Genomic DNA, 25,091 nt, shown 5'->3' on the forward strand with positions numbered 1-25,091 from the left:
GGTAACACAGCATTTTATTATAGCAACTTTCCAACATTATATAATCAGTGTTTAAAATGTGTTCCTGTTTTTTGGTCTTTTGCGCCCCCCCCCCCCCCCCAAATTTTGGCTTTTTCCAGATTTCTTGCATTGCAAAGTTCAGAGATACATCTGAGTGTCAAGTAGATTTTACAAGAAGCTGAGAGCTGCAGGGGAACAAAAGTTTAGTGCTGCTTATGCTGAGTCTGCTTGCATTGTTAATAGCATAACGGGTAGTGTACTTGCTTTTGATGCAGAAGGCTGTGGGTTCTACTCCCACAGTAGGTAGATGCATTGCTGATACTGTATTGTATTGTAAAGGGGGTGGATGCTGCAATCCTTTTTGATGAAGATACGTAGTAGCTATGTGAATGTATTATCAGTTTGCCATCCATTCCCTATTGAAATATTACTAGCTTATCGGGTTTTTTTTAATGCAGCATAGGCAATTTATTCCTCAAGGGCAACATGCACTTTATTTGTAGATGAAATGAAATATAAAGTTGTTTGCTAGCAGCAACCTCTTCATTAGTTACAGATTTCTTTAATGTAGAATTATTTAGATGACTTTTACTTTTTCAGAGATTTTGCATATTTACTGATACTGGTGGACTGTAGACATTTGAGTAGACTTTTATGATAGAAATGTTCTGAATTGGGCAGTTTTGTCATTATTGGTGCATGCATTTTGTTTCATTGTTTACTGGAAAAATGTTCAAAACAACAAATTTAAAACGCCCTCTAACAACTGTACTATATTGTACAAGGAATATAATTTAATACAATCAGGAAGGTGTATCAAAGAGCACGTGTATGTTTCGTGTGCAAGGGGCCTATGATTTGAAAACAGCCCAAAGTTAATCTTTATCTACCACTGGCAAAATGTATTTTCTTTGAATGTGGGTTTCAATGCTGTTTCAGTGAATGTGAGTTTCAAGGGCAGAGAAGTTTTAATGCTAATAAGTCTGTTTTCATTGTGAGACTGCATTGCTTTGTTTAGCAGATGTTTTAGTGTTTATGCTGTAAAATGCAAAATAAAACTTTCAAATGAAGTCCAAATCATTGTAGAAGTAAAGCAGTATGCATATTAATGTTTATAATAAATGGGGTGAAATAGCCAAGTAATGGTTCATTGGAATGGCTGTAGGGGGGAGGCTCCATTCGACCATGATTTTGTGAGGGGGAAGGGCGGCAAACTCAAAGACAGCTCCAGCTGAACTATACCTTTTCACTGAATGAATAGATTTTTGCTTATTTTTGGTGGGGCGTGCCTTCATTGAAGGTTGTGCGTCAGGGCTGGTAACCCGGTATGTAAAAATCCACTACCAATCATTAGCAGACCGGAGTTCCGCTGTGGCGACCCCTAACCGGGAAAAGCCAAAAAACACAAACAATTTTTGGTTTGTTCCTCATAAAATGTGTGGTTTTCTGGCAAATAATTTAGAAATAATGTCACTAAATAATGTCAGACACTGAGTTTCAGACTTCAAAACCTTCAGAAAAATGCATGATAAAGCAAGCCTGTTATTCTATGAACTGTCAGTTTATACAACAATTTTTAGTACTGTTTATATGTTCCCCCAGTATATTTGGCATTGTCCAGATTTCCTGCATTAATAGGTTGAGAGGTACATGCAAATAAATTGCTTTATAGAATTAGGCATATCAAAAACTCTCAACTGTCCCCAATTTTGTCTCAAAATGTTGCTCTTCCCCTAGAAATCCCACCGCAAAATGGCAGTTTTGGAAGAAAACGTGGAGAGTTTACAGTTAAGAAATAACTGTAATAATCAGAATTATAGATTACTTTTATTTCAGAAATGCATGTAGATTCTTTTATTTTGTCAGCTGCTCAAGTCAGCAGTACTAATATTAAAAAAGTGCCCCTTCTTTGACAGGTTCCCAGCTGCATTGTGTGGCTATTTTATATTTTTGTATCACATTTTTGGTCTATTTTTCATAAAATTGTGTTTTTTTGGCAAATTAGTGGCAAATCATTAAAGACTGAAGTTAGAAAATAATGACAGACATTTGAGTTTCAGGTTTCATACCCTTCAGAAAAATTCATACTAATGCAAGACCTACTATTCTATTATCTTTCTAAGTTTATAAGAGCAATATTTAAAAAGTGTCCTTATTTTGGGCCTTTGTCCCACGTTTATGTATGGCTTTGTCCAGATTTCTTGCTCGGAGGTTGAGAGGTATGACAAATGTGTCAGGGCCATCACAGTCAACCAGAGACGCTTCAAATTGTGACATACTTGTTGCACCCCACTCCCCCATGTAGTGACTCTGTATGTGTCCAGGCAAGGCAAGGAGCAGTTATGCTGTTTAAATGTGCAGAGTATCCCCCATCCAAGGTAGACACAAATACTACTTTTATTCTGTCCTTGATTTTGCAGAATGATCTGGTTTCCATCATATTTTTATGCTGTTGATTTATGCTTATTATTACTCAGAAAGTGCCTGTTGCTCTGTGTTTAAGTAGCAATGTTTTAATGACCATCAGGTAAGCTTGTCTGAGAATGTAAGCTTTAATAAGATACTGTTAAAGAATTGCCAACATTGAAAGCCTTTCTGTTGTTGCCATGCAGAGAATACTTGCATAACTAGATAATGCATAAGCCTTGGGTATTGAAATGCATATGACAGTATTTGTAATAAAGGACAGGATTACATTATTTTAAGAAGCTCATTACATTTGTTGGAGACTTGCAGTCATCTTTGCAGGCTTTACCTATAAACCAAACAGAATGCCAATCTATCATGTGTGGCCTTACCTGTACAATAATCCTTAAATCAATGTATCTTGAGTTTATTTCTTGTTTGCATTTCATTTTTTACTTTGATTATGTTTTCCCCATGAAACAAGTAGATAGTTGTTGTCAGGCAGCAGGTCTTTTTTGGATAAGAAACATTTTTACAAGTGGGGTTATCACAGAGATTGCTACTTTCAGCATGTTACTTGGTACTTTAATAAAGCTGAGTATAAATTTTAATTAGAATTGCAGTGCAAGGAAAAGTGGTTTGAGTTGAGTGCTGCTTGTTTTTCTTATACTTGATTTTGACTGGCATTCTAGTAATGTATTTAAAAAGTAATTTATTTTTTCATGCCTCACAATCTTTTTGTTTCCTTCTAGATATTAAGTAAGCTGTCATGCAGCCAATGCATTGAAATATTTTTTTTTCTACACTTCATTTTGTCTTGATTGGACTCTCATAATGATGGTTTGGCACCCAGGGCAGCATATTTAATTAAAGCTCCAGTTTTTGTGGTTTTGAACATAGCTCCTCCCCTTTCTAGTTGTGCACACCCATTCCCATTGGCCCCACCCATTCCACTGTCTCCTGCAGGCCCCCTTTGATTTGAAGTCACCAGCCGCGATTGGATATATTTCCAAATTCTTTGAGAATTACACTTCAGCCAGAACACCAGGAGTTTCCAACATTTAATGCTATTGGTGGCCAAAAAAAAGGAATTACAAGAAAATGTTAATCAAAATCTAAAGCGACTATAACTGAAGTACTTCATATTCTGAAGGATATAAAAGAATTGATGTGGGATCTTTAGTAAAGAGAAGAAGCAAATTAGATAGGAACAAATGGATTTTTTGTGGTAACAATATATACAGAATAATGTTCACGAAGAGGAGTGAAGTTTAAGGGAAGGCAGGAAATGAGCAGTTTACCTAATGCCGAAGTGAATGGATATTATTAGAAAGAAAACATGCATGTAATGTTAATGCATGAATAGGAAAAATATTAATACATTTGTTTTAATTTTCTGTTAGTGTATGTGTACCTGTGCATTAAGTAATAGTTTAATAAAGGTGTTAAAAAACAATGTCTATTCTCTTAGCTTACCCTAACCTATGAACACTTGTGTGTGCTTACGCACACATACACAGTGGAATCACTCTAAGGTGATCTTGCACATTCTCACATTCACCACATTTCAGTTAAACATTCATTTTCCTGCAGCCTCCTACTTATGTACAGTATATAAAACTTGAATTCAACCAAATGTGATTCACACAATTGTGCAGTTACCATTTCTTACACCCACACAAACGTCTTAATCAAATAAATAGTTGTCAGCTATTTGAATGACAGCAAATACAACACATCCTGGTGGGATATGTTACTCCTTAACTGCTCATTGCAGCATACTTCTCAACGGTCCAGATTTTAGCAGAATGCCCAGAGTTTTGCTTCACATGTTTGGTCTGTTCCTTATAAAGTCTGTGTGTTTTGGCACAAGTGAGGATTTAAGTCACTACATAATGACATGCATGTGAGGTTTAGACTTCCCATCCTTTATAAAATGCATGCTAATACAAATTATGTTACTCTAGCAACTTTCTAAGTTTATAAGAGCAATATTTAAAATCTGCCCCTATTTTGGGGCCCTTTAACCCCCCCCCCCATTATTTTAGGCTTTATCCAGATTTCATGCATTAAGACGTTGAGAGGTATGCATTGTAGCAGTAATGTGACCAACCAGGATTAACAAAGCTGTGTCAATATTTGCTCACTCAAATACTTATTAAATAAGATATGCCTGTTGTCGACTTAAAATTAATTGTTTTAAGTAGATCACATATTTTGTACCCTTTACTGTTATCTGATGAAGTGCTGCCTTGTATTGATATTCTGCATCCTCCTTAATCACTTTAACTCTCTTTCTCGCGTACACACAAACCAATTAAAACATTTTTTTTTCAAAGCTGCCTACCTAGGTTGGATTCCCATCAGTTCCATTATGGATACTGTGGGATCCCCTGAGCAACTTATTTAATTGCTGTGTCTGTTTGTTCCTGGTTAACAAACTTAACATAAATAATTTTAAAGAAATTAGGTAATATCTGCCACTGCATATATATAAATGTGATGTGTTAATGTCGGACTTAGTTGCTTTATTTCTAAGCGTGTTTACGATTACATGATGCGCCTTTTCCTAAAAGGGACCTAAATCAACCTAAAGGATAATGTCAGATAGCTTCAGGTTGGTTGTGTATGAGTTAAGGGAGCGGGGGGGGGGGGGGGAGCAAGGCAAGACAAGACCCCCCCCCCCCAAATAACCAAGGAAGTCACTTGACAGAGGAGGAGAATGGGATGATGACGCTGTTGTTGGGTTATTTATAGGGCTAGCAAAGAAAACAGGAACAGAAGGAGAAAAGCCGCTGAGTGACTCGGGGTGCACCTGGCAGGCATTGCGAGGCAGACCGAAACCAACAATAAGGATTTGGTGGTTCTCTACTTACAGGCACATAATTTTGCTCAGTGCATTGTAACAGCCTGTATGTGCATCGCAAGAAAGACGAGAATTTCCGATCGCAGTTAAGTAAGAGCTGGTGTTTAGCAGTGATGCTTCTCCCTCGGGACTGAAGGAGGAACGGGCACTCCAGTAAAACCAACTGAACCAGCACATTAAAAGGATCACGTATTGGTCCCAGCTGATCTGTTAAACTGTGCAATATCAAAGGGGAAAACAAGTGCTGCTTTTCCCGCTCCTCCTGCGATCACAGGCTGTTGTTCTCGTCCCTAGATGTGTGTCTCCAGATTGATGCTTGGGATGCAAGCTGTCCCTGCTCGGTCTTGAACCTCGCACACTCATGGACTCCTGGCTTATTCTCCCTTCTTATCGTCCGTGTTAATTCAGTTGGACAGCATCCGCTACCGGAGGTCCGAGGGTTATTTACTAGTGATCTGTCCCCGTTTATTTAAACTCCGCAAGTAGAAGTGCAGATGGCTGAGGGACCGAGACAACGTGGGGCCAGCAGCGGCAGCAGTAACGAGGCATCCGGGGTCCAGGAAGGTGCCGACAAGGCTGCGGCCGGCTCTGGTGGAGTGGCACTGAAGAAAGAAATCGGTCTTACCAGTGCCTGCGGCATCATAGTAGGTAAGTCAGAGGAGATGGGCAAAGACAGCAGCTGTGAGGAAGGAATTAGAGGGAGGATTCAGTATATCAAATAATGGTACATCCGAAAACAGGTGTCTCTGAAAGTGTGAGCAGGTCAGATAAGGATTCCTAGTTCATAGAGCAGCGACAGTTGGTGGACTCTGTCCGAGAAAATGAAATATTACAGTTTACTGACCACTTAGAAAGTAGAGAAAAGAACTGCTTTATCTTGCAAGAGCAAGTGTTCAGGAGATATATTCAGCCATTCCTGTAAACAGTTGCAAGTGAAGAGACAGTGCCAGTTTATAAGTAGTTAAAGCTTTCTATAAAAAATAATGTATCATTATTTGTGCTGCTGAAAAAAAGACCTTCAAAGGTGTCTTCGGAGTACTTAGAAACACCACCAAAATTAGGGTAAAATGCACTGTAGAGAACATATTAGGCTGTGCCTTTTGGCTTGCTGTTTAAGCATTTCATTTGGGCAAAAAGCTGCAACTTGGGAGCATCTTGTTCTGTTTTCAGTGAGTGTATTGAGTACTTAAAAAAAAAAAAAACAAAAAAAAGACTCGTGCTATCAACTAGTAGTAAAACATCAGGTTGAAAAAAGCACGTCATGGCATAGCTCTCAACCTTAAATCTCTAGAATGTGGAACACTACTTCTCATAATGTGGAATAAATGGGCAAAAGGTGAAATATTAATAGCTTTCTAACAACTTCAACTAGAAACTAGTAGATGTTCATTTGATTGATTGATATGATTCACTGTTACTTACCATGGCTATCAGCTTAAAAACATACTTAACACCAGATGTGTGGCAAACACTTTCAGTGTGGAACTTTGAGGAACGTGGGCTTTTTAAGTGTCAGAGGGAAGAACATTCTTCATAATAAAGTACACTTGTGAGATATGCAAAATGGTCTAAAACCTTAAATGAAAAGAAGTAATATCTAATTTGTTTCACAGTTTCGGCCAGTAGATTTTCTCATTTACTAGTCTGTTCAGCAAAATGGTCAAACTTGACTGAAGTCATGGCTAAGATCGTTTTAACAAACCGAAAGAGTATTTTGTGTACCTAATCTAAATACATTTATTATTATAATGTAAGCATTAATGCAGTGACACAATGCAGTTTTATAAGTTGTGCCTTTAATAAAAAAGCAACTGTTTTCAGTATTATGTGATTATAGACAAATTCAGGAATTTTATGCACTGATGTAATTTGCGACAGTAAGTGTGGGTCCTGCATAAATTGTCCATAAGAAAACAAGTGTTTAAACTTCACATGCCTATGAACAGGTTCAGTTTTGACCTGGCTTGAAAGATGCAGATAAAACTTGTTGTTTTAGTAGATCACATCATATGAACTGACTAATGTAATAGTGTTTTGAGCAGCATAAAAGAGTGTGTGTATTCAACTGCAGAAATATACTAAGAAAGCTGTGATCTCTCTATTGTATCAGTTACAGTTAGTTGCACACACACATATGCACCTATTTGCTATGCCATCTATGTAATTTTCAGTTGTGATGTGCTTTTTTGCTCACTATTGAGTTATTTCATCTGCTTTTTATTTCAAAGGAAATATTATTGGATCTGGGATATTTGTATCCCCAAAGGGAGTACTGGAGAATGCTGGATCGGTGGGGCTGGCCTTGATTGTCTGGATAGTGACAGGTCTCATCACAGCCATCGGTGCTTTGTGTTATGCTGAGCTTGGTGTCACCATCCCAAAGTCTGGGGGAGACTATTCTTATGTCAAGGACATTTTTGGAGGACTTGCAGGGTATGTTGCTTTTTCTAGATGTTTTAACATATTTGTGCTATTTGTGATAAAGATGATGTACTTACAAATTTACTACGCCTCAAGACATCTGATACTGCTGTCCCTGAATCTTGGTCAGATGAGAGTTTCAATTGTCACCAGTAATACACAACACTGAGGTGGAAAGCCGTTTTAGGTTTACTTTTTCTTGACCCTTCACTCTGCACAGACATACATACTTGCACACCTTTTTAGTTGGTACACAACTTCACTTCAGTGACTTCCATGCAGATTATCAAAATAATTAAGATTGGGAAGGGAAGGGGCTTGCACAGAAAGTCTGTCAGCAGTAAAAGTGTGGAGGTAGGTGGCTTTGTTTTATTAAACACACAGCACTGAACAGAGACAGTTTTGTAGAAATAGTGTAAACTATGCACAATGTGTTACTGTGCGTATTCTAGACAAACAGTAAAAGGTCCCAAGATTTTCCTTCTGTGAATTTATTATAGGCTTATGTTTTACAGAGAGAAATAAAATTTAAGGAGGAGAATATTTTTCTGCCAGAATGTACTTAACACATTTCATGAGTTTGGGCAGTAGTGGATTCAGGAGGTTGCAAGGATTTTTTTTTTCCACAGAATGGTAACTTTCTAGAGCAAGTTTCTAGTGGATGTAGTAATAGCCATGGCCTAGTTAGAAAAGCATAAAAAAGGCTGTGTGAAAGTTTATTAAAAGCAAGTCAGTACAGGGACACCAAGAGATGCAGCCAAAAATTATACAGTAAACTCTGTTAACCATAACTCGAGCAATTGGCACTCTCAAGCAACCGGCAAAAAGAATTCAAGAAATACAGTACAATTTTCATGTGTTGCACGTTGTTTTCTCCCTGCAGAAACATACCTTACATTTCTATAGCTTTCGAGTTTTAAAAAGGAAGATGGGAATACATTCCTTCTCTCCCCAACCTGAGAACAAGTCAAAACAAACATATAGTATTAGAATATAGTGCCTTTGCTTGAAGGTTGGGCATCGGGCTGGCAACTCGGCACCATAAGCGGACCGGAGTTCCCCTGTGGCGACCCCTTACCAGGAAAAGCCAAAAAAGACAAACATTAGTCAGGCCTATTAATAGTAAACTCTCAAGCAACCAGAAACTACAGTTGTCTGGCATCTACCAATCCCCATGGATGCTGGTTAACAGAGAGTTTACTGTACTCTGAAAGAACTGCATTATAGGCAAGGTACCAGGTTCAAGTGAACTTTACTGGCAACCAAGGTTTATCTCTCCCCATTGTCTTGTTCTTTTAAGTACAACATATTCTTAATAGGACTGTGTAGCTGAAGAATCCCAGGCAGTATTGTAGAGAGTGAAAATAATAAATGTGTGATCAGTTGTATTTGTTTGTTTGCAAGAAAATATATTTAAGAACAGAATGCATAGCTTTTCTTTTTTATTTATACATCACAGTATTGTCACTGTAATTCTTTAGTAACCTATAAACATGCTTCATCAGTGGTGCATATTCTTTCTTGTCCTGTATAGATAATTTATCTAGTTATGTTCCCTTTCCAATCCTTTGAATACACACATTCTTACTATTATTATTATTACTGCTATTAAAATGGGGGCTGACATAATGGTTAAGGTGTTTACCTATTAACTGCCTGCTTGACTCCTTTAATTAAACCATATTTTCTGTCTTCCAAGTAAAATCTTTCAGTCAAGTCTAGCAGTTGTGTACTTTGTTAGGACTCTTAGATTAGTATGACCTTCTGTTTGTTTACTTGTTTGTTTGTCTTGTTTAACTCCACATGATGGTCCTGCTTTTTGAACTTTCCTTTCAGTCTTTTTATTCATACGATTTCATTAACTTTAACTTTCTTTTGTAATTGTGGGAGCTTGCTATATGTAGACAGAGTATTGATCTCATGAAATGTCAATGCTGTGATTAGATCACTACACTTGAATCATGCTCCACTGTTTGATATCATAATATCTCTAAAGCAATGTTTTAGTTTTACTACAACAGTTTTAAGAGGAAAAGCACACACAGTAAAGCGCTTATGTCAAAAACATGGCCTTGGAGAAGAGACATTCAGTGAAGTAACATGATAAAGCAGCAATCTGTGGAGACGTAAAAGATAAACATGGCATGTCTGTGAAACTCCTTAGAATGACACCACAGATGTACACTGTGTACTGGAATAACAGAGGTCAGATGCAAGTAAACAGTGCTGAGAAGTTGCAGAAGTCAACCACGGCAAGTGCTTTTGGCACTCTTTTATATTATACTTACTTCCAAAAGCATTCCTTTGTTTCCCCCATTTTCCTTTATAATTTTCAGTACAACTATATTTGTAGAATATAAACTGTAGTCACTCAGGCTGCTTTTCAGTGCCTCTCACACTACAGTACTTTCTATTCCACTCTAAACCATATTCTGTCTATTCTTTTGTCACTTTGCCCCCCTCCACAATCAAATGACTGTTTACAGAAGCCAAAAAATATTCTTTAATTTCTCTTTGAGGAATAATATAGTACTTCTCAACTTCTGCCATGGTATTTCTTCACCACTTTTTACCTGTTGTCCGTTTCTGGCAGCTCCATTCTACTACATTGTTTCATAATTTAAGTAGTCATACCTTATCGCAGTGTGAAAATCCTCCCCGTCAACTGATTACCTACCAGCTATAGTTCTTAGCATACACAGTTTTCATTTCTGCCACCATAAGAAGTGGTTGTTTTGCTATGAAAGTAATTAGAGGTAGCTGTTTGCCTAGCTCCATGTACACAGTTTTGTTGTTGTGAATGAAAAAGAAGAGTTTTGTCCAGAAGGGTCAAGTATAGTCATAATAATGAAGGAAGCAATAAAGAAGGCTCCCACATGGGCAAAATCAAAACTTATAAAAATGAGTAGGTGGAATCTGAAATGATTTTTTTTCCCATGAGGTCTGCAATGTCAAATTTTAACCTTAGTTAGTCTTGTGTTTACAAGATGTGCCCACTCCTTAAAGATTGTCATGCATAAGTTGTGATTTTTTTTTTTTGCAGCATTGTTGTAGAACAGTACTTCCCTGGTCTGTCTTCGCAGAAGTGGGCATGCCTTTTATGACTGACATGCCAAATGGCTGTGGTGATGTATGCAAATGATGCATGATTGACTGCCATGCACATTTCACGGTGACACTAGGCCGCAGTACTGAGCTGATGGGAAATTTACCTCTTTCTTCAATATAGTGCAATCTTGGAGTTAGTATATTTAATTTGAGGGGGTGATTGGGGACACATCCCCTTGCAAAAACGAAAAAAAATGTTTGGAGTTATATGGCTGTTGGGTGGTCGGTGGGATTCGGGCAGGACTTGCTACTGCACACCTGAGGAGGTACTGTTCTACAACATCGTCATTTCTGCAATTTCACACCTTTCTGCCTAAAGGTATTGCTAAGTTCCTGTTGCTTTTCTGCTCATGTTCACATTGGTGCCCCCAGTGAGCACCGTACACAAAAAAGCTTAAAATATTTGTCTAATAGACTTGGCATCATAAGCATAATGCTTATTTTGTTACTTGTAAGAGATCTTTCTGAGAAATACCAGCGTCTCAGCTAGATTTGTTGCATAGTTGGGAATAATTATTGATGTAAGGAAACTGGAGTCTTTAAAAAAATAAATAAATAAATAAAACTTCTTTTAATAGTTTCGCTCAGCTGCACTTGTGTGTGTGTGTGTGTGTGTGTGTGTGTGTGTGTGTGTGTGTGTGTGTGTGTGTGTGTGTGAATCTCCTCACTTTCAGCATATGTCAGTTCAGTGAAACCCCATCCATACACTGAAACATTCTCTGATGTTTTAGCTTGCCCCAAGGCTGTTGTAACGTTGGATATGTTACTTAATTGAAGGGCATGAAGTGGGTGAGAAGACTGTGCATGTCTGATGTGAGGGCTCCCTCTCGCACTTAGGGCTGCCATTTAATGGTATGTGTTTATTGAGTCATTGCTTACAGAAAAGGGGGATATTGCTTAAACAAAAATACATTAACAGCTCTCTAGCTATAGTTGTGTGTTAGGAAATTAAAACTCCTCTCAGCTGCAGTCATGTTTTAAGGGTGTTAACTACTTCCCTTAGCTCCCTGCACTCATGCTTTGAAGGACGTGATTAAATGTAGAGCATTAACAAGCTGCACTTTTAACCATAATCCCTTGGGTTGTAGATGTTTTCAGGATTTATGAGACTTGCTGACAATTAAGTGTCATCTTTGTTTTAAGGATACTTTGTGAGACAGGTGCACATTTCGGGTTAGGCTTACCAAACATCCCTGGTTAATTTGTAGGTTGCCTTCTTATTCTTATCCTTGCCTAATGCACCAATGTTTTTAAGAGCCATACAAGTGCAGCAAAAACTATTAATCTTATTACTACATTTGTTTTGCTTGACACTACTTTTTTATGAGTACAGACCCTGTACTCAAATTGTTTTCATTATTCTAGTGTAAGGAGAACCTTAATGGCAGGATAATGCTCTTTCCTGAAGAGTACTTGAAATGTTTTATGATCCTTTTTATTTTAGCAGGTTTTACTATTAGTCTAATTTTATTTGAATTTTTTTTTTTTTGCTTTTTCTGCTGCAGTATCCTTGCTTTTTGCTTGTTGACTGTACTTCATATTTGTGCATTTTCCCATTAGAAAAGGAAAAAACATGGCTACCTGTTACTTGCAAAGGAATTGTGTATTAGCTAGCAGCGTACAAAAATGTAATTTTAAAATCTCTGCTGGTATCTGTCTTAAAGGCTGCTCAAAGTAACATTTAATGCACCACAGTTCTAAATCATTGGCAACAGGACATTCAAGAAAAGAAAGCCAAAACAATGGATCATAGGGTACTTTGGGATAAATATACCTTTGCCACAAAACAAAAGTCATGCCAGAACAAATTTCCCTGTTGTTAAGAGCAGAACTAATTAAAAAATAATACTAAACAATATGGGGTATGCAGAAAGACGAGTACTATTTAACAGATTAGTTGCATTTTAGGCATTCTAAAACAGTGTTTGGCAATTTTATTAGCAAACAGAAATCTGCATAGTTGCTTGTGGGAAGTCCAGGAAAACGCAAGCTAACTCACAAATATCGGATGTCCAGAAAAAGTCTTCAGTTCACTAAAGTGTGATTCGACAAGGTCACATACTGGAAGGGTGGGGGTGTAGAAAGCTGAAAGAGAGCTTTTTTTCTTACAAATGTAAGGAAGATAGCAGATCCTTCCAATAGTTGGAATTGATGCTTTGAACACGAGAACTGTAAGTAATGTGTGATTGTGTGCCACTGTTTAATACAGTACTGGAGCAGTTCTAGTGACCTTGAGACCACCTGCGGACTCAGTCTGTAACAACAGACAGGGAGATGCAAACCTAATCTGATCAACATTATGGGATGCAATAAGAATTACTGGGGCACTATGAGTGTCAGTTTCTGCCAATATCCTTCAAGTGAAAACTTTTTTTGTACTAGCCCACTTGTTAGCATGCATTTCATTGCCTTGTACACTACTGTTCAATACTGCCACACCTTTCAGTAGATGACCAAGCAGATTCATCAGTATTCCACTTTACAGTGGCCATCCACCACCCTCAGTTTAGTAAGAGTTTTTAATTTTGCCCCTCATACGCGTTGGGAAGGGGCGACAAGTAATGTGGTCTTTGGGTTATGTGCAGATTGGTACATTGGGATTTCAGCTGTCTGTCAGGAAGGAAGGACTGAGATGTGTGATAAAGACTCCAAGGTCACAAAGCCTTTAGTTCAGGTCAGCACATCTCACAATTTCCAGCCATTAGCAGTTTGCTGATGGCAGTCTGTCAAAGTCTGAAAAAATGGGGTGGAATCATGTTTTAAAAATTAGGGTGTCCTCTGTGATAAAGCACGTCATGGAATGCAGAAATTTGCAGAACTAGTGACTAGAGGATATGTAGCTTCAAGAAAAGAGTAGAAGGTAATAGATGATAATGTAGGTGCTACAAGTGAAGAAGGGCATTGGATGTAGCAAGTGAAGACGGGCATTGGATGTTCATGGGTAGGTACCAGGCTATCTGCCCTAGGGCCTATACAAGCTAGCCAGAAAGGTACCCTGGCTTTCACCACCCAAGAAAATTATTTTCCTGTGCCCCTGTCGAGTAGAGCCACGGAGGTTTTCCCTGGGGTGAATTTCCTATGTCCCATCCAGTCATCAAGATTTTTCTTGGAGTGCTAATGAGGAGCTTTGTTTGATATAGATAGATAGTTTGTTCCAGAGTATGGGAAGTCTCTGGAACAGGAATCTGTCCCTCCAGCATGTTCTGTTTATTGTGGTGACAAGGTTTAGGTCCCTAAAGTGTGTAGCTCGGAGGGATTGGGATTTCTTTAAGTAGAGCATGTCCAACAGCCCTGGGTTTGACATAGCTTTGTATGTTGGGCAGAGATCGCCTCTGAGTAGGCGATATGCAACAGAGTAAAGCTGGAGTTTTTGTCTGCATAGGGCATCTGTTTGAGGCCAGTAATCCTCTCTGTGAGGTATTTATGTGGCCTTTCCAGTTGTTGTAGATGTCTTGTGAGGTACATACCAAAAGGAGCATTGTATTCTATAATGGGTCTAATGAGTGACGAGTAGAGGGGAACAATGACCTCTTTTTTTTTTTTTTTTCTGAATGAGAAACATTTTGTGATGAAATGTGCCACGTAGAAGGATTTCCTGACTACTGTGGCGATGTGAATGTCAAAGGAGAGACTACTGTCCACCTGTGTCCCAAGGTCTCATCACACTTTCGGTGTTGTAGACTACCACCTATGTGGTAGTTCATGGGTACAGAGTTTTTACCAAAGGGGATGGAAATGCACTTTTTGGCATTGAGCTTGAGACCGTGGCTTTGACTGCAGGCATCTGTCTCGGTGAAGCCCTTTTGTAGGATGTCCACATCATTAGGAGTTTAAATTATGCTTCCTAGTTTGCAGTCATCTGTGAACTTCATTGGCCAAAGACCTTCTGTGTTAGCCTGTACTTCAGAAAAGTAGATACCAAACAGGAGAGGACCCAGCACTGAACCCTGTGGTACTCCATTTGTCACTGATTTAGAGTCTGCTACTTTCACGGTGTGGGTTCTGTCCGTGAGCCAGTTGGCAACGCATCTTGTGACATAGGGATTTATACCTAGTTTAGTGAGTTTATCTATAATTCCAGAGTAAGGGATTGTGTCAAAAGCCTCCTTGGCAAGATCTAGATAGGCTGTGTAAACCACCTTACCCTTGTCTACGGCTTTGGTGACTGCTTCAAAGAAGTCAATAAGGTTTACGAGACATGATTTGCCTTTTACAAACCTGAACTGGGTAGGGTCCAGAGTTTGGAGATTACCAATGTCTTTGTTTATAAGTTCCATGATAATAACGTTCCATGGCCTTGCAGACTAGGCTTGTCAGGCTAATGGGGCGATAGTCCCCGGGTCCATGATGGGTTCCCCTTTGTGGAGTGGGATAACCGTCGCTGTGCGCCATTCAGTGGGTAAAAAGCCTGAGGTGAGGCTATGATTGAACATGGTGCTTAGGTGAGGTGCCAGTTCATTCTGTAGTTCATGTAGAACACAGCCTGGGATTTTGTCAGGTCCCATGGATGCTGTGTTCTTGGCTTTGGAGAGTGTGGTTTTTGCATGTGCAGCCAAGATTACAGGAACTTTGCATTCTTCCGGTATAGAGAGAGGTTCACTGCTAACTTTACCCCCACCCCCACCCCCTAAAGGGCCCATCTGCCAGGATGTTAGCAATATCAGTTGGTTCTGTATATTTAGTGCCATTGTGCTGTAACTCAGAGCAGATCTGAGTGTTGCCATTGAGATTCTTGACATAGCTATAGAATGCGTTGTGGTTGTCTGTAGAATCAGTGGTGATTTTGTTTTCATAACTAGCTTTGGATGATTTTATGAGGGATCTCAGCTTCTTACTGAGGCTGACCAAGGAGTTCTTCCAATCATGGGATTTTACTCATGCAACAGTTTCTTTTGTCTGTTGTAGAGTTTGTTTATGGCAGGGGACCACCATATTGGCTTCCTTTTTTTGGAGGATAGCATCTTGGTTCTGTTAGTGATAGCACAATCCATGCACTCGTGTAAGTGCTTATAAAGTGCATTTGTGTAGGATTCAGCAGTCGTACCTCTATTGTCTGTCTGCATGGGTGTTGTGAAGTTTGCCACTTCAGTCTTAAGCGTGAAGTTGGCTTTGGAGAAATTTTTTATGGTGGTTTCCCTAATGGGGGTGGGATGTGGATGTCTAGGCTGATTAGCTTGTGGTCGGATCTGACAAACGAGGAATTGACCTCTGGTGTGGAACATCGGTTGCCCATGTTGGTAATGACCAGGTCTAGGATATTGCTGCCCCTGGTGGAGGTGTGGATAAGTTGATCCAAGGCGTTGGAATTTATGAATTCCAGAAAACGATGAGCAAAAGAATTAGTACATGAGTAGTTTTCCCAATTAATGGTGGTGTAGTTGAAATTGCCCATTATAAGGGTGTTGTGTTGTACCCTAATATTTCCAGTGCATCAAAAAATGAGGAGTGGGAATCCTGGGGCATGGTGAGGGATCTGTAGCAAGTTACAATTTGGATTGCGGTCTTGCCCAGAGTTAGTTGCACTTGGATAATCTCAGATGCATTATGCTGAGCAACTAGCCTGGAGGTGTGGATATCCTTAATGAATATAGACACGCCTCCACCTTTAGTATTTCGGTCCAGGTTAAGTGGCCAAAAGGTGTGGAATGAATTATAGCCTGGTAATGCAGGGGTGCTCTCTGGAGCTTTGAACCACGTCTCTGTCAACTGCACAGATTTCGATGGTCTCCATTTTAAGGAGTGCCTTGAGTGAATGCATTTTGAAGTTTGGACTTCTAGCATTGTGTAGCAATACCCTCAGATTTTGCTTGCTTGTACCTGCTATGGTGGTGAAGTTGTCATTTGAACCTTGCCTAAAAAAGGCACTGTAGGGGTGGCAAGAGCCTTAGCCAGTATCCGGAATCCCAAGGGTGACAGGTGCAGGCCATCTCTGGAAAAGCATCGTAGTCTGTTGATCATGTCATCCCAGGCAAACAGATACTGGATCCCCTTAGAATGACACCAAAAGCTTAGCCAGCTGTTTGTCAGTCATTTTGTCCTTGTACTGTGGTATCATACTGGGTGATGGCAGGATGCTACTCAGGGCTAGGGTCATACCTGTCTTCGGAGAGCTCCTCCATGTCTCTTTTCATGTAGTCCAGGGAGGTATATCTCAGGTCATTCACACCAACATGGACAATGACAGAGTCATATTTGTACTTGTTGTGGAGTGACCTGAGTGCATGCATTATGGGGTGGATCCTGGTACCCGACAGGCAGCTGACAGTAACTTTCTCCTAGTTTAGGCTGGTGAGTGGAACATCAGCGTGCCTGACTATAGAGTCACCTATGACTAGAGTGTTGTGCACGTTGCGCCTTATGGGCTGTGGTTGAGTGGCACACTGATTTTTGTGGGCTGTGTCATTTGGGTTCTGTTGGGGGGGGTGGAGGTTGCATACATTTTTGCTTTGGAGGCCTCTTGCTTGAGCAGATTTTTATTGAGAGTCTCTGCGAATGTAGGTGTGTGTTTTGGTGGTGTAGGTTTTGAAGGAATATGTGATGTGTGGTGTGGTGCAAATGTTTACCTTCTCCTCTTGACTGTCTAGTCCAGTCTTTTCTCCTCTTGACTGTCTAGTCCAGTCTTGGGTGAAGAGAGCTTTGCTTCCAGTTTGGCTATATAAGTGCATCTCTCACAGGTTGTAGTGTTGGGTGGTAGGAGGAGAGGGTTGTCTCTGTACATGAGGCAATTGCTGCATTGCCGCAGATGCCCGGATTCATCGGGTAGACAGGAGAAAACATCGGGAGCTGACCCTTAGACATGCCTGTAGCAAGTGAAGAAGGGCATTGGATATGGCTGTAAAGTACTGGAGAATGAACTGATAATTCCATGCTAAAAGTTGCCTGTGAGATGGTACTTAAGAATACCACAGTGTCAGTACAGAGGGCTAACTCTTTATAGTAAAAGAATTTGTCACATTGTCTCATGTATCAGGAAAGGTTTAGGACCTTGACTGTGGAGCTTTGAGCAAAAGAACAACTGGAGATCTGGGATTGAAGTGTTAAAGTGGTGTGTTTTGATGTTTTCAGAGATGTTTGATCAGAAGAGTCTGGTACCATAGGCCCAGCTTGGGCAATGTGTGTGTAATGTCTAATGATTTCCAGTGTCAGTTAGGAGAGGGAAGTGCACAGCTATTTCTATAGCACTAACCCCAGGGATATAGTGACATGCACACACTAATTCAGTTCTGACTAGGGCCCAAGGTCTAGAGATGTGAGTATCGGATGGTAATTGCAAAACACTGTGAGGGGTGGGATAATAATGACTTGTGCTAATAGGCAGAAAAGCTCACCCAGCATTCTCTTCATTATTGTAGCTCTCATATTTTGCCTTATAATGACAGGAGAGAGAAAAGTCATCAAGAAAGTAAAAGTGATGTAGACCAAATTACGACACTAAATAAAATGAAATAATGACAGAAAACATTTGAAATGTTATTAGTTAAACAAAATGTTTGTACAATTATAAAAATAATAGTGCTTAATAAGCGCCTTGTTCCCTTTAGTAACATTGGAACTTCATCAGACTGCTGAGATGAGAACAAGCTCAACTGTTTCTTGATTATGAATTAACTAATGGATAAAAAAATATTCGTGGAGTAAAACACTTAAAGGCATATATTATACTTCAGTACACATCTATGATAAAAAAATGTATAAAATATATAAAATGTGGGGAATCAATATTTCAAGGCTTTACTCTTCAGTTTTTTGATTGTCACAATGATTTGCTTAGTTTCCAGATTTTGAATGAGGTCAGGGTACCAAAAAGTAAGTTTATTTATTTTATTTTGTTTACTGCGGTAGATTACTGACCAAATAATGACCAATTATAGGCTCCGCCTGTAAGTTCCCGTAGAGGTAAGGGTGGATATGCATGTCATATGTGTTCGCAGTCTTGTTTCATGGATTTATAATCCTCGGTGTTAGTATTGTTACCATGAAATGCAGTTTGCAAAAGAAGCTTGTGTATTAATAAAAGTCAAACTTGGCCCAGGATGCGCTGATATCAAGAATATACTGGACAGAGCAGAACACTGTTGGCAAGTTCTGTTAGAATAACTTTGTTTAAATGATGCTGCAAACTGAGAAATAAATGCTTGATATTTTGATTCACTGCATTTTATTTATTCTTGTACATTTATTAATTGTTCATGGTTTACTGTGCCATACATGTATTGTTCCTTTTAATGTGTTTTTAGAATATGTATTTTAAGTGTTTTAACCAGTGCCCATTTTTATTCTTAATCATGAGAATTCGAAAGATGGTTTAAATATTTATGCTTATTCAAGTCTGAGCAGTGTGAAAGGAGGTGAAGTACCCGCTTAACCACTGGTTATTTGATTATGGCCTTTTTGAATAAAATATTTCATTTTTCTGATGGCTTTTTTTTTTTTTTTTTTCAAATTGGGGCAGCAGCAGAAGTAAGGAGAGGGCAAAGAGCGCAAGTTAAAAGTAGGAGTCGATGGATTGTCAAAAGTAGATAGAAAAACTAAAGTGGGGGAGTGGCAGTTTTCTCCTATAGAAAACTTTGAAATTAGTGAGTATTCATCAGCTGAAAGAGTTCATATATGGCAGAATGTAAGGAAGTTTTATTCATCAATAGGGTGGCAGAAAAGTGGAGCAGTCTGCCTCAGGTATTGATGGAAGTGGAAACGGAAAATCTGTAATTATCACTGGGTAGATGAAATGGGCCATTTCGATTGGGGTACAAGACTTGTTACGGCGACTCTTAAAGGACAAACTTCATGAGCTTTAGGTTCCTGTCTGTTGACAAGCTTCTTGTTTTTGTAGGAGACTTTTAACAGTGTGTCTGGGATGACATCCTATGTTATCAGAGAATACCTAGTACTGAAAACATCTGAGTTCAGAAGTAAATGTTCTCAAATTTCAGAAACCAGGTCTTCTATCAACCCTTTACAGCCATCTACTTACTACAAAGATTTTTCTGCACCCCTCCCCCCAGTGTGCAATGTCTCCATGAATATTTTACTAAGCAAAGCCTCAGCAACCACCTTTCACCTTTAAACACATTTGACTCACAAGGACAGCAGCAGAATAGCTCTAGTTTATGTGAAGTAACTAAAAATTATTCCTGAAGGTTCAGACTTTGGACTACACCAAAGTTTACTGTGATGATTCATGACTACCTGTTTTGTAGTATGAGACAGCAAACTATTCTAAATAGTAAATTTATCTGTCACAGAGTCACAGTAAATGTGAATATGTATAACCTACTTGAGTTTTACTAGACCATCCTGGATGTATATATGCTATTCTAGGTCCATTTTGGATGTGAATATCTGTTACTAGTTTGGTGTTACAGGACCATCCTGGGGGTGTGAATACAGGTCATTTTATCCTGCACATTTAATGTATGTGACACACATGGTGTTTCAAGACCATCTCAGATGTAAATATGTGTAACTGTTGCTGTTACACTGACTTTCTGGAAGAGATCGCAAGCGAACAACTAATGCATAAAAACACAAAGCTCTTCAAGTAAACTACTTGCGAATACTTCAGCACAGGGAGTGTTGCATAGTCCTAGGGCACTCACTCTAGACACTCTTATTACAATCCATTAACCATTCAGTTTTCATATACATTTTCTGAGTCCTGGTCTACATACAATAACCATTGTTAATGTCTTTGGTAATCTGTATTTACTGTTCCACATACCTATTGTAAAACTCTAATATAATATGATGAATATTTTAAATAAGTTTTGTATACTGCTGATGGAATTTTTCATTTCCTCCTGGGATGAGCCTGAACTTCATACGTGTTCTACCCTGGCTTACAAATGTAAATAAATTTAGTGTGTGGTTGCATGCAGTAGTCTTACCTTCACTTTATTTCCCCCCATGCATGTGGGAGGAAGTGGAATACCCTGATGGAAACCCATGCAAAAGGTATGCACATGGCACATTGAAAACACCCTTGATGGAAAATATTCAGGGAAACCAACAACTGTAAGGCATCAGAACTAATCATTACACCACTATGTGGCCCTTAACCGTCACAAATCAGATTAATTCAGAAAATAGCATGGTAGTTCCATCTAACATTCACAATGTTGGATCTAGAAAGAATATACATGGAAAATTCTAGATATTGAAAATGGTCTGCACGCTGGCATCTTGTGAGTATTTTAAAGTAAGACTGTTCTGATTTTACATTACTTCATTTTCATTAATCAGAGATACAGTAGCAATAGTGTTCAGACATTTCTGAATTTTATTTTGCTAGTCTTGGCATAATAATTTAGCTTAATGTTACTTTTTAGTTATTTTCTGATGATCAAAATCATGAGCTGAACCTGATATAACTAACCCAGCCCAGTAGCAGAGATGAACCTGATATAACTAACCCAGCCCAGTAGCAAAGCTGCAGCCATAAAACTACCATATTTACAAGATACAGAACAAGACAATGTATAAGGTAAAAAAAAACAATGTAGTGTTGATTGCAAAGAAAGAACTGAAGCAGAATTTAAAATGTGCAGTGGCATATGTTTCTGTTTGAATAAAAGGAGGAGGTAAGAGGATCAGACCATGATGCAGTATATCAGCTATTATTATTTATCCTTCCCAGGCAGATCACCAGATAAGGTCTGTCGTACAAGCCTAGACTATAGGCTTGTATTTATAACTAGATATAATTAATTTACAATGGGAGAGGTAAAACAGTAACACTCAAGCTTGTAAGGACGACATGATTATTACCAAGGTCATTAGAGATTAGCAGCTGATATAGAAGGGGATATTCAGAATTTAGATCCCGAGATTGAAAATGCCTTTTCATGAGAGCTGATCTTGAGATTTGGGATGGACAAGTTGTTGTTAGTTGTGGTGCGAGTACCGTTTAGCTGACAGGTAATGTGTTGGGGCAAAAGTAGTAGTAGTAACAAACTTGAGCAGGCAAGCATTCAAGTCAGGAGTTGTGCTTTTGTTGCTGGTTTGCTGTATTTGTGTAGCTCAGACTTTAAGGGAGTTGTGCTTGGTTATTGGCTTTGTGTAGTTCATGCTTTAAATGCAGCACAATAACCTTAAACTGGTGTCACTGGTTGCAAATGTGATTTATTATTCCTTTATAAAAACTGTCAAAGTAGTAAGTCATCTGTTTGCTGTTGCAATATTTTGTTATAAGACCATTACCTACAATTATAGGTAGCAGGTTTAACTGGTTTAAAGCATGGTGAGTGAGAAAGGTCACCACCCTTTCAGAGTCTGTGACCTATGCTGGAAATCTCTAGGGCTCACGATTTGTCAGTCACTTTGGCTGTAATGTCAGCACAGGCAAGCTGTGGGTTCTTGGTGCAGTATTGTATACAATAGGTCGTGCTGATTTTAACAACATAGTCAGGAGTCTGTCTCTATGCTTGCTGTCCATTTGCATCTTAGTCAGATATATTGGAATTTCTACATAGAACTTTTATAGGATTCACAGGAGTTTCAAGGCTGTGTCAGTCTCATGACCTTGTACACCTTGCCAATAAACTCCCTAGGCTTTTACTTCCTTTCTCAAGGAAATAAAGGCCATTTACTTTTGGGATAAATATGAGGGCAACCATCCAGTTGCCCATGTTTAATCTGTAGGGCAATGTACAATCACATTGTTTAGCTTGCAAAAAAATTTTTTTTCCAGAGAAGGAAGAGGCACTGGATGAAGAATCTCTCTCCCACAGTATTTGGTTATCTGCAGAGGAAGGTTCAGGTCTTTTGTTCTATTATCTGTTTGTCGTACAGAAGTGTAGGAGTTCGAGTTATTGACACAGTAAGCGAGCATAGATCACTACTCAGGAGTCGATAAGTCACAGTGTACAGGGACAGAGCATTCAGTGTCTCCTCATAACCAGCATGTTTAATACTAGATATCTTTTTTGTTAGCAACCTAGGGGGGCTTTTAGAGGTTGAGATGAAATGTGTGAGACAGTGCCAAGTGGAGCATTGTATTCTATAATGGGTCTGATCAGTGCTATATAGGGGGATGATAGCATCTTTGGATCTAGATGAAAATACTTTTCGGCAACTATACTATCACAGTTGCCACATAATTATTAAAGGAGAGGGAGTTGTCAGCCCAAGTGCTTAGGTCCCTGGCTACCTTTTTTATAAGGGTATATTATCTGTTGTGTGCGTTGTGGGTAATTTATGATCTGATGTCAGTCTTCATTCATTCTTGACTGTTGGGTTTCTGTTCCATCCTTGGAACCAACTCGGCCATTGTAACAAGCTTGCGCCAGCCAGAAACTCTTGAGCTAAGGCTACCCATAGTGCCTCTCTCCCCCTCCGATCTCGTTTTGCCGAGTAGAGTTTTAGGATGCATCAGCTATGCTCTCAAGCCAAGTACTTATTTTTTCATATATATTTTTGATATATTTTCCTCTCTATAGCTTTCCATACCCTATAAAACTTTATCATTAACTTTTTTATTGTTTTACTGCTAGATTTTGTGTGTGCGAGTGCTGTTTTTTTTTCTCCTGTTATTACCTTTTGGTATTTTCTTCTGTAGTTGGTGTAGTCCCCTCCCTCCCCTTTTACATTTGATAAATCTCTAATACCATTGTTTTTATTCTGTTTCCCTTCCTTTACCCTTTCTGGGTATTTCTCCATTACTGTTCAAAAAAAAAAAAAATCTTCTTCGGGCCCTTTTCCCCTTCTCTCACTTTTGTTGTGGATGTGTGTAGCCGATTAGTTTGGTTAACCTTATTTTATCATGGCAGAGAAACAGACACCACTGGCTTTAAGCAATGTCAAGGTTGTAGCATAAAGATGCCCAACTTGGATGGGGATCTTTCTTGCATATATTGTTCGTGGGTGCCACATTTGGAAGTCCATCCATCTTGTGAGTTCTGTAAGGGCTTTAGTGCTTGGACCCTTGCAGAGCACTGAAACAAGTTAGTCTTCAAGGGGCTGTTAAAATGCCCTTTCTCAGAGGCTTTGGCTGAGGTGGAGATGTCAAAGTCTCCTAAGAAAGATGTGAAGAAAAGGAGCCACTCTGTTCCAGCGTCTCCTCAAGCTCATGACCCTATATCATCTAAAGGCCAGGTTTCTGCTTCGGAACTGAAGCCTAAACGACCAAAATTTACTTCAATAACTGTTTCAGCACTGAAACCTACGACTTCTTCCACGGTGCCAGTGACTCTACCGGAACCGACTAATCTTACCACAGTACCGACCCCTTCATCGGTACCTCAGACCCTCTCGGCACCAACAGTAATTTCACCCACAGTCCCACACCGGTTACCTCCCCTGCATCACAAACAATTGGTCAGCCTACCATGGTGCCAGAGGTTAAATCTCTGCCCAGGACTAGGTACTCCCCATCTATTGACCCCTTTTTTGGTCAACAGTTAAGACCTTTCACAGAACATCCAGAATCTCCCTCAGGATGTCTATTCGTTCCACAAGTAGTCTTTCGGAGTTTGATGTAGTCAAGTCAATGGATCAGCTTTTTGCAGCCAGAGGTCTTCTGTCCCATTCTAGGACCTCCCTCCCATCTGGAGCCAAGGTCTACTCTCCACAGACTCCATCCTATCTTCCTCCTTCAGCCTCTCCACAGGTCTTGGAGCCCTTAACTTTGACGCCGCTCCTGGTACCAACTACTCTGTGCAGATGGTGGATCTCACCTCGGCTCCAGAACTGTCTCTGTGGTCCTCAGCTCATTTGTAGCTGACCCACTCTCAGGACCGTGACTTGGCTTCTGGTTCTGTGATCCCTAGTTTGGTGCCGTTTTTCTACGGTGCCGTCTATGGTTCCAGGTGCTTTGACAGTTCCAGGTCCTCTCAGGTTCCTTCTCTAGAGGTGGGCTTGTCAGTGTGGGGTGTAACCCTGGTTTCGAGGTTGTCTTTCTCGGTTCCAGGCTCCTATCCCTCTTCAGATGGGCCTGCCTTTCAGATCATGGAAAGAGCTCTTGCCTCGGCAGGCTCGCAGTTGGCACCAGCTCTGTCAGAGTGTCACATCTACTTACCCTCTGGCTCACAGCTGTCACAACCTCTTACACTGGGGCAGCGGGCACATGAGCAGTAAGACACGCTGCAGCAGGGTACCTTCTCTTAGGAGGAGTCCTCAGACCTTCCACCTGAGGAGCCACCCCATAAGAGGTTGTGCAAGAGGAAGCACTTGGATTCTCCAGAAGAATCTCACTGAAAATACAGACTATGATGAAGGGGAAGGGACCCTAAGGTCACCCCCTGAATTTGTCTCATTTGGAGACATCCTGGAAATCATGAAACAGAGGGGGTGATTG

General features: G+C 39.7%; 1 protein-coding gene across 1 annotated transcript in view; it reads left to right on the plus strand.

Annotated features, from left to right (window-relative positions):
- Positions 1 to 5,177: 5,177 nt before the first annotated feature.
- The window catches only part of LOC122794370 (large neutral amino acids transporter small subunit 2-like), a 724,393-nt gene continuing 704,479 nt past the window's right edge, over positions 5,178 to 25,091 (plus strand). The window contains exons 1-2 of the mRNA XM_044062706.1: positions 5,178 to 5,920; positions 7,501 to 7,705. Coding sequence (XP_043918641.1) covers positions 5,767 to 5,920; positions 7,501 to 7,705 — 359 coding nt within the window. The 5' untranslated portion in view covers positions 5,178 to 5,766. The remainder of the gene's footprint in view (positions 5,921 to 7,500; positions 7,706 to 25,091) is intronic.

Source organism: Protopterus annectens, chromosome 2.part1, assembly GCF_019279795.1.
Source record: "Protopterus annectens isolate FY-2018-M chromosome 2.part1, PAN1.0, whole genome shotgun sequence".
NCBI lineage: Eukaryota > Metazoa > Chordata > Ceratodontiformes > Protopteridae > Protopterus > Protopterus annectens.